Source organism: Carassius carassius, chromosome 45, assembly GCF_963082965.1.
Source record: "Carassius carassius chromosome 45, fCarCar2.1, whole genome shotgun sequence".
NCBI classification, from domain to species: domain Eukaryota; kingdom Metazoa; phylum Chordata; class Actinopteri; order Cypriniformes; family Cyprinidae; genus Carassius; species Carassius carassius.
In genome coordinates, this window is record NC_081799.1 from 19,166,711 (window position 1) to 19,176,953 (window position 10,243).

At 35.2% G+C, this 10,243-nt stretch overlaps 1 protein-coding gene across 1 annotated transcript; it reads right to left on the bottom strand.

Moving 5' to 3' along the window:
- Positions 1 to 1,001: 1,001 nt before the first annotated feature.
- Positions 1,002 to 9,543, bottom strand: LOC132127045 (excitatory amino acid transporter 1-like). Its single transcript, XM_059538660.1, has 10 exons — positions 9,230 to 9,543; positions 8,262 to 8,508; positions 7,885 to 8,022; positions 6,133 to 6,337; positions 6,006 to 6,048; positions 4,513 to 4,781; positions 2,921 to 3,154; positions 2,641 to 2,835; positions 2,428 to 2,562; positions 1,002 to 1,981 (listed from the first exon to the last, which is right to left on the bottom strand). Exons 2-10 carry the CDS (start codon positions 8,440 to 8,442, stop codon positions 1,771 to 1,773), a joined length of 1,611 nt encoding a protein of 536 aa, XP_059394643.1. The 5' UTR covers positions 8,443 to 8,508; positions 9,230 to 9,543; the 3' UTR covers positions 1,002 to 1,770.
- Between the last annotated feature and the right edge of the window lie 700 nt (positions 9,544 to 10,243).

The window sequence follows — 10,243 nt, forward strand, 5'->3', positions numbered from 1 at the left end:
TCAAAATATTCTAATATAGGAGGGTTTTTAAATAGATACAGAAAACAAACATTTGTGTAACTGGACATTTAACTCAAAAATGTGCATTAACTTTGTTTGAATGTAGCGCTTTTGTTTGTCTGAAGAAAACCATTAACCACTAGATGGAAGCATAAGTCCATTTAGAACGATCCACTAAGTAAGTTTTTATTTATTTATTTATTATGGTGTGGAGTATAAGTTTGTCTTGGTCTTTTTCATTAATATATTTATTATATCCCTCTTTATATTTATTAGGCTAATTCTCCAATCTCATAGCAGAGTTTGTTGAAAACTACTCATCAATCATCAGAAAAAGAAACATTTTCACGCAATGCATCGCCACTCTCCATTTTATTCAAAACTATATTTAACACACAACATCCGTATGCTCTTTATTCTATAGTTCTAATCACCCATTTTGCTTTTTATGGACTTGACAGGAAATATACAGCAACATGAAAAAGGCAAACAAATATAAGATCACAGTTTCCAGCGGAGTAGGCTACATGTGAGTCCAACCTGTGTCTATACCACATTTTCAAAAGATTTACAGTTTTCAGAATAATTCAGATCTGTATGTCATTGCAACCGTGGGACTGTAAACATTAAGTCCATTTTCCTACAATTAATGATCAGTAGCAGCTGCATATTATTTCTATTTATCGTTAATGTTAGCAAATGGCAATACAAGGGTCAGTGGATGAACTATAGCAAAATAAAAAAAAATCTCATAAATGCATAAAAGTATGTGTGTGTTAGGATTAGTTGTGTGGAGCTGCTGAGAAAACACAAATATCTGCTGTAATAGCTGCTGAAATACTGAGTCTTCTCATACATAAAGATGTGTAAATCAGCTTTCAAAGTTAAACATTTTCTCTTGATATTTACAGTTTGACATAGGCTATCTTATAAAAGTATTTAATCCTGGAATCCTGCCATCATACTCGTTCATTAAACAAAGTGTAATGAACTTCTGTCTGTTCATCAGATGAATAATTTACTGACATTCATTTCTGCTTAAAATCAGTTCAGTCATGACTCATGACCCTGCTCATTCTTAACACTCTTACGGTTTAAATCTTGCTGCTTGTATTATAGCGCATGTAACAAACGCTTGTCACCAACATACCAATGCCCTCCACATAGATTCACATTTCAGCTAATTATTAAAATAATGAAAAATAAAAACAATTTTGTCAAGGTAAAACTCTCCTGTCAAATCAATGTAATAATCGGTATGACCTGGAGACACGAGACAAAAGCACAAAAACAAAATTACAGTAAAAGGTCAAAAGAAGTTTGAAAATGAAATATTCAAAATCAAAAGTAAATATACATATACAATGCCCCTTAAAATATTTAGACACTTAATCAACACTTCAAAAACATATTAATTTTATTGCATACTGTAAAGAGCTAAATATCAAACCAAGCAACAACTTATAGCTTTTCTCAAAACTGATCTCACTTTTTTAGTCATTTTTGTGAATGCATGAAGTTAAGTGTAGTTCATATCCATAATTATGAATATTATTCCAAGTTTGACAACCAGAAAGTGTCCAAATGCTTAAATACCATACTTATACTATATTTCCTTGAAATAAATGCCATTTAATTTGATATTTTCTCATTAAAAGCAATGAAATTCCTATATTTTTAAGTGTATCTTAAGTGTTAATATATTTTTAGGGCCACTGTACATATACAAACACACAACAAATCCTTGGTTGGGGGTTGATTATGCATTCTCTACATCTTGGTCTCGCTGTCTTGCAGTTTCTCGTTCTCATATTCGTTCTCCTGACGGATCACCTGATAAGGTTTCTTCACTTCATTCTCCTCCAGGACTGAGCTCCCCAACTCCACATCGCAGTTCTGAAGCTCATCTTTGGACAGGAACTCTATGATTCCAGCTCCTATAGAGTCTCCCAGGACGTTGGTTGTTGTGCGGAGTCGATCACTGTAAGTGCAAAGGAAAAGTGAATAAAAGAGGAAATGAAGAACCTATTTATTGAGACTGTAAATATCAGCGATACTTGTTTAGTTGTAAAAAAGTTTCCTACTTTCATCTCAGTGTTCATCCTAGTTTAAAAAGAGACTCTTTTAGCTGTGTAACTTATCTGGAATGATTAATTTGACTAGCCTAATTACGTTTCTATGTTAAAACCAACTGAATTGCATGAAATTCACAGGGGAAAAAAATGGAGCAAGTCGCATGGGAACAGATAAAAAAAAGTGTGTCACCTGGGTTGATAATGGAAAAAGAAATGAGTCCCAGGAAAGATAAAGTGCCAAACACAGTCACTTTTCATTCTTGTTTTGCCTTATTTTGCAACATGCCATTGCAATGTGCCATTGTTTCCTTTTAAACCAAATCAAATTAAGATTCTAAAAAGGGTCACTCACAGGAACCAATCAACTGCAATGATGAGGGAGATGTCATCGGTCGGGAGTCCGACGGAGGTCAGCACAATAACCATGGTGACCAGACCAGCCTGAGGGATGCCGGCCGCCCCGATGCTTGCAGCAGTCGCTGTGATGCTGTATTATTAAAGACAATATTAGTCACGCTCAAAAACTTCATTCCGTTTTCTTAACAAATTACTTAAAATAACCCACCTAATGGTTATGATCTGCCCAAAGTTCATTTCCATGTTGTTAACCTGCGCGATAAAGATGGCTGCCAGGGCTTCATACAGCGCTGTTCCATCCATGTTGATCGTGGCTCCAACAGGCAGCACGAATCGAGTCACGCGTTTATCGACTTTGTTATTCTCCTCTAGGCATTTGAAGGTAACTGGAAGAGTGGCTGAGCTGGGAGATTTAAACAAAATATATGAAAAAGTCAAATGAGAGTAAAATATTCCTGATTTTGAGAGCTTGACATCGTCGGATTTACCTGGAAGAGGTACCAAGAGCTGTGATGAGGGCCTGCAGCAAACCCGTGATGAAGACGAAGGGGTTCTTCCGCGTGATGACGAAGAACAAAGTCGGCAGAACGATCATGCCGTGTATCATGAGGCCGATTATCACCGTAACCGTATACATGCCGAGCTGACCACCCATTTGAGTGATGTCATCCATCTCCACGATTTTACCAGCAATCAGAAAGAGGATACCAATAGGTGCATACCTGGGAATAGGGTATGGTGTTTAAAGATACATTCACATTCATTCAAGTTTGTTATTTCTGTTTTATTTTGAACCACGGAAGCAGCACTTGTTAATAAGGTTTCCCGAAACGTCAATGAGTTACACATGCGATGAAAAAGGGGTCATGAAAAAGGGTCACACAAAATGAGAGCACAGGGCACATTTCTGTCCAGACAAACGGGAACTTCATCTATTTTTATAGTAAGGTGAAATTATTTTTGTAAGTTACTTACATGACAAGCAACCAAAATGTAGTTATTCTTCTGGAGGGGGATTTTTGTTATTTCAAAACAAAGCAAGTCATCCTCATGAATGAAATTCCAATAAATAAAAACCAATAAATTCGAGGAAAAAAAAAAAAATATTCATTATGGTTTTGAAATGATAATGGTTCATATTTACATACTATCATTCAAAAGTTTAAGGTCTGTAAGATTTTATTATGTTTTTGAAAGAAAAACTGACCAAGGTTTAATTTATCTGATAAAAATACAGTAAAAACAGTAATATCGTGGAATAATGTTAAAATTTAAAAACAACCTTTTTCCATTTGATTATATGTTGAAATGTAAATTATTCCTATGATGGTAAAGCTGAATTTTCAGCATTATTACTCCAGTTTACAGTGACACATGTCCCTTAAGAAATCATTATAATATGTGACTCTGGATCACAAAACCAGTCATAAGGGTCAATTTTATTTATTTCTGAATAAATAAGCTTTCCATAGGTGTATGGACAATATTTGGCTGAGATACAACTATTTGAAAACCTGGAATCTGAGGGTGCAAGAGTGCAAGAGTTAATTACCTTTAAAGTTGTTCAAATGAAGTACTTTGCAATGCATATTTCTAATCAAAAATTAAGTTTTGATATATTTACAGTAGGAAATGTACAAAATATCTTTATGGAACATGATCTTAACTTAATATCCCAATTATTTTTGGCATAAGAGAAAAATTGATAATTTTGACCCATACTGTATTGTGTATTGTTGGCTATTGCTACAAATATACCCCATGACTGGTTTCGTGGTCCAGGGTCACATGTGCTGATCTTATTATTATCAATGTTGAAAACAGTTGTTCTGCTTAATATGTTTGAGGAAATCATGACACATTTCAGGAAAATATTTTCAATATTGGTTAACAGCAGAATTAAAAGCTAAATCGATTTAGGAAACACTTGATCAAATGTTACATTCATTCTTGAAGTTTATTGTAAACTCATGTTTAAAAATAAGGAACGGATATTGGAAAACCCGCTTTAGGCTACATCAACACAGTTTTTAATGTAGTTGACTTTTTCAACACTGTTTGTGTGTCAGGAATCACTCACCACATAATAATAGCAACAAGTCGCATGATGGCCTCGTTGAGGGAGTTGAAGAAGTCTCTGAGAGCCTGTCCCTGTTCCTTCATATTCCCAATGATCAAGCCGAAGAACATTGAAAACACCACCAGCCCGAGGGCATTGACCCCGCTGGTGGTGCCCGAGAGAGGGATCACCTCCTCTTGGGCAATCTCCTGGGTAGCGTTAGTTAGGTTGAATATCGAATCATTTATGATCTTCACGTAAATGACCCTCTTGCCATATTGGGTCTTAAACTACAGGAGAAGAAGAGAAGAAGAGTTTTTTTTTCGGATGTAGGGATTTGGATTGCTAGAAAGGTTCTACAGAAAGACTCTTTTCGATATTTGTGAGACACGTTTTTTTTTTTTTTGATCTGGTTGACTACAGGGTGTCCCTGCGGAGTGTGTCCGGACAGACTGTGAGCCACTGCCAGGCTCTTCAGTGTCATTATATTTCCATTTCTGTGCCTTTATATCCGACTGTGGCACCATTACAGCTCTGCCAAAACTCTCAGTCGGTCCAAACACAGCTGTGGATCGAACTCAAGCCAGACTCTCAAAATGCTAAGTGGAAAATATCTATTATTTACATGCTAAGTTAACTGGCTTGGGCCAGCAGGAGGAGAAATGAAACGTTGTCAAGACTTGTGAGCGATATTGGTATAATCATAAATTCAAGGCCTCCCAGAAAAACATTTTGGATCCAAGAGTGATCAATTTTAAGCTTTTGTCCTTTGAGATGTTATCAAATCTAATGATAAATTGACTTCCTGCTGAACAGAAAAACATATTAGAACTTCATAACACTCAAAATATTATATATCTATACCATATATATCTATATATTATATATCTATGACCAATTATTGTACACCATGCACATAGATTCTATTCTCTGAGAGTCTTTATACAACATTTTAATTTTTTTTTTTTTTTTTTTTTTGCAATAAATAATTGGTAATTATGACTGAATGACTCTGAATAACCCAATACAACTTTTTTAACTTCTGTTATGGTGCCCCTCACATTTTTGTAAATGTTTACCCTTAGAAAAATGCTAAATGTAATTCACATCTTTCACATTCACACAATTTTTTGTGGCAATTTAGAGTTACATGAAAATAATACAATATATACATTATTTTATATATAATTGATTAAATGTGTATTTTTTTCTTTTTGAGATATTTTTATTTTATTGTATTTTTTCCTGTTTAGTTTTTTGCGAAGAAACAACATTGTGTTACAGTGAAATAACTTTTTGAATACATTTTTAGTATTAAATTAAATCAAATTTGTATTTTAGTAATGAAGATTTTAGCCAAAAAAAAAATTTTTTTTCCTTTTTTTACCATTGCTTTTTAATAATGTGTGCAACAGAAGGAGATAGTATTTAATAAATCTTTATGATTATCTAAAATGGTATTTTAAAAAAACACACAATTTTGAATAATAGGATCATGTGAAAAATATTCTCACCTGTTGAGTGCAGGCCTGAACCAGATTGGGAGGAAACATGTTTCTGCAAAAGAGTGTATATAATGAATAAAGTCACTGGTTCATATCAGTATTTTGGAGAAACCGATGGACTAAACCTGTCCATTACCTGATGAGGTCAAGAAAGGCATCGGCTGGGCTGACCTGCTGGATCTTCTGCTGTTTAGCGAATTCATCCTTTGAGCCTTTGCCCGGGTGGATAATCAGAACCATAATGATGCCGATGAACACTGCGATGAAAGTGGTGGTCATATAGTATATGACTGCACGCATGCCCATCTTTCCAGAGGCCCGTCTGTCCAATGCTGCCATGCCTAGACCGAAAGAATTAGAATTTAGTATTTTGTTTCTATGAGAATACCATGGGGCTGTGTTTCCCAAAAGCATTGTAAGCCTAAGTTGATCACAGCTCCATGTACTTTAGCTTACAATGCTTTTGGGAAATGCAGCCCAGGTCTTGTACTTAGATTTAAATCCAAAAATCTCACCAGAAGTTGTACAGACATGAAGATATGTGGTGGTTGTGAAAGACAAAAGATTCATGACTTAATCTTCACTTAGCTGAAAAGTACTATATCGCTTGACTTTAAAAGTGTCTTAGGATTAATTGCAATCATTGTAGAAGTCAATGGAGCAAAAAGACTTGACTTGCCAAAACAAATTAAGGTTTGAATTTTGAACAAGTCAGAGGCCTTTCTGCAGCCTTGATCCCCAGAGCAGAAAGAGAAAGCAGCTATTGTTTGGTCCTCTCGTCCTCCTGGGGGCCCAAACTTCAGCATCTTTTAAAGTTCAGCCTCTCACTTGACAATTTACTGTTCATCCTCCATCTCTCTCGACCACACTCTCTCACTCTCTTGATCTGCATTCGTTCATCTCTCTCACTCTCAGACAGGCCTGGGAAATTCCTCCACCTTTCCGTGTTTCAGCGGTCATGCCACCCTCTCTATGTCTCCACAGCAACAGCAAACAGTCTCCCAATGCACTTGTACCAAACTAAAGAAATGACTCATGTTTTGCAGTAACAAAGAAGTGAATAAACAAGACAGCCCCCTCTCACACCCAAGTGTGCCACAATTACAGAATAAAATGTCCAAATAATAAGAACAAAAATAATAATAATTATTATTTTATTATTTATTTTTTTTACTTTTAATAGAAGCATAAAGAGGTCACTGTCTACAAACCAGAAAATTGTGCCCAGTGTAATGCTATGAGATCTGAACAAAAAACAAACAAAAAAACAAGGTGACGTCATTGCTGTTCAGTCAGCTCCATGTTAAGTCTTTCTGTGTCACTAATTGTCTGAGACCTATACATTGACTTTATGCATTGAATTCGGAGGCATTTTAATTCTTGAGTTACTTTGTGTTGGCATTAATTGGCCACTAATTTCCTTCCTCTTTATGCTTCTTTTCATCCCTTTCTCTTTCACAGAATTATTTTAAAAGTCAAGCCACTCCCTCTATTTCAAATTCACGTCATTCTCACGTTCTCATTCTTTTAATGACTTGGTTTTATTATGTCCTCACATCACTATTTGCCTTTTCATTATAAGCAGGTATGTCAGTTAAATTCTCAGGGCCTGGGACAACATTTTTATAGATGGATCCCATTAGCCCAGACTCAATGAGCAGCTAGACTATTGAGGATTTCGTTGGACTCTCTTAATCATATAGCCTGGGACAATGCCCCAGTTGCTCCACCCATTTTTCTTCTATACTTTCCATAAAGAGTTAAAATTTTCAGTTATGACTTAAGTTCTCTGTTATTGCTGTAGATTGTTGTAACATATTTGATTTAAAATCTACAGTCAGACTGTTGCATGACACATTTTTTTAATCAAAACAATAAAGTATCATACCTGTAATCAAACTTGAGATTAGAAGGGGAAGCACTAGCATCTGCAGCATACGCATCAACAGCTCGCCAGGAAAGGAGAAATACTTCACTTCTCTGTATGACATTTTATATGACCGCAAAGCAAAACCCAGCATGATACCTGAAAAAATTTAATAAAAGCATTTCAAAAATCAAAAATACATTTAAAGGCATCCATTGTCAAAAGGATTTTTGGTTTAACAGCAAACTAGTGGTAGGTTGTTAGGTTGTACAGTAGATTTGTGTCCTTGACCAAGACCCTAACTTCAGGTTAGATGACTTCTTTAGATGGTTAGAGCAAACTTTCATACTTGAAAACTTCCTGAACGAAAATAATTTCACTAAACCAGGTACACTGACCAAAGACCACAGCTCCAATGGTTAAGAGCACAAAAGCATTTCTTCTCAGAAAGGTCTTCACATCATCTTTAGTGATGTCCTCCACTTTCTTCTTCGCCTTTAGGGAATGCAGGTGAATTCCCTCTCGGATCTGCTGCACGCGATTGCGCGACCGCGGCTTCTCCCCAGTGCTTTTGGTCATGCTGGTGGTGTCACTCAACACACTCTGTTCAAAGTAGCTTGCCTGAACCGGTGACCCAAAAGAAACCTCACAAGAAGAAGAAAAAATGAGACAAACTCTATCAAGCACACCCACTGATCTAAATCCCAAATCCTTGATTTAAAATGGGAAAGACAGCAAAAAATAATGGAAAACCAAAATGCAACCTAAAAAATGTGCAGTAGGGGAATTCATTGGAAATAACTTAATTTATATGCACAAATAATTATATGCCTATTTTAAAATATATGATAAATGCAAGGACATTCCATGTAAATGGCAGCTTTTTTACTGAATTAAAACTATATATATATATTTATAATTTAAACTATGTAACATGCAATTAAATTTCAGAATCTTTTTTAAATTAATATTTGAAATGATAAAATAAATGCATGATTTTTATTACTAAAAACTAAAAATAAATTCACACACGTTTTAAATATATATATTCTATGCAATTATATTATGCAAATGAAAGCTTTTTTATTATTATATATTGCATTTTATAGGCAATTAAATTTCATGTAAATTTAAGTTTTTTTTACTTTACAAATGAAAAATGAATTCATAAGACCTACAGTTATTTGATCTTGTAGCTTGTAGCTGAGGTTCATCAATTTAGTGTGAACCACATAAAATATGTGTATTTAAATTCTACAGAATGCAAATACTGTCATTTATAATTAAATCGGATTTCCAGGTTAATGGTGCTCAGAAAAAAAATGCTCCATAGCTATAAGTAGCTGAGAGAAGAAGAGCTGCTTACCTGCTTCCAGTGAGCTCTTGTGCTGAGTGATGCCCTGAGTGATCAGAGTTAGAAAGTTTATGCTGGGAATTTAATAACCTTCCACCAGTAAGAAGCTCCTGATGCTCAAGATCTCAGAAGGGGAGGAGCTTGCGAACTCCAAATAGGAGATGCTCAAGACACTTCAAAGGGGGGCCCAGTGGTGGTACAGTACATGAATGATGGAATGGCAGAAGGGTTCATGCTTGATTCTCACATTAAAATAAATGAAACTGTTAGAATATACCAATTTGAAAACCCCATGACCCCAGTCATGTCTCTGTGACATCCAATGCTAAGCATTCAGAACTCACATCGTGTTTGACATTTAATCCTGAGAGACGGTTTCAGGGGTTGAGAATAAACTCGTTCTGTGATTTGGGGGGCGAGGAATAACGCTCTCGGCTGTTTTTTTTCTATTCAGATGACACTCGTGATGGGACTTCCTGTGGGGTGAGAGTTCTTTCACACACTCACCTCTCCCACAGGTCGCACAAAAAGACCTTCCCTCATTCACTAGTGTGTGAACCGTTCACATCCCCGGAGGTGACGTCACTGCTGTGTCATTTACATTTGGAGTGATTTAAACCAATTAAAGGTTTCATTCATCTCGTGCACATCAGGTGAAAAATATTTTGGACATATTTGATTCTATTGGACTGCACAGGGCAGCAAATATAAATGAAATAAAATCTAACATTTTAAACCCAATTGCTTAAAATAATTTATTTTATTTTATTGGACAAATAATAGGGTGACCAATAGCCTAAAATATTTTGGACACGTTTTTCAAAAACATTTTTAATTTTAATTTAATTTTATATAAAAGTAAGATTTTTCAATATTTTTGAAAGAAGTCTGTTAAGCTGAGGCTGCATTTATTTAATCAAAAATACAGTAAAAACAGTAATACTGTTAAATATAATCACATTTTAAAATAACTGTTGTCTAATTTAAATACTCCTGTGATGCAAAGATGAATTTTCAGCATAATTA

What these genes read in the sequence shown, in the direction of transcription:
- LOC132127045 (XM_059538660.1), bottom strand. Translation starts at nt 8,442, where the DNA reads ATGACCAAAAGCACTGGGGAGAAGCCGCGGTCGCGCAATCGCGTGCAG. An exon ending in AATCTCAAGTTTGATTACAG is followed by an intron (nt 6,338 to 7,884) that starts GTATGATACTTT and finishes CTTTCGGTCTAG; the next exon opens with GCATGGCAGCATTGGACAGA. An exon ending in GCCTTTCTTGACCTCATCAG is followed by an intron (nt 6,049 to 6,132) that starts GTAATGGACAGG and finishes ACTCTTTTGCAG; the next exon opens with AAACATGTTTCCTCCCAATC.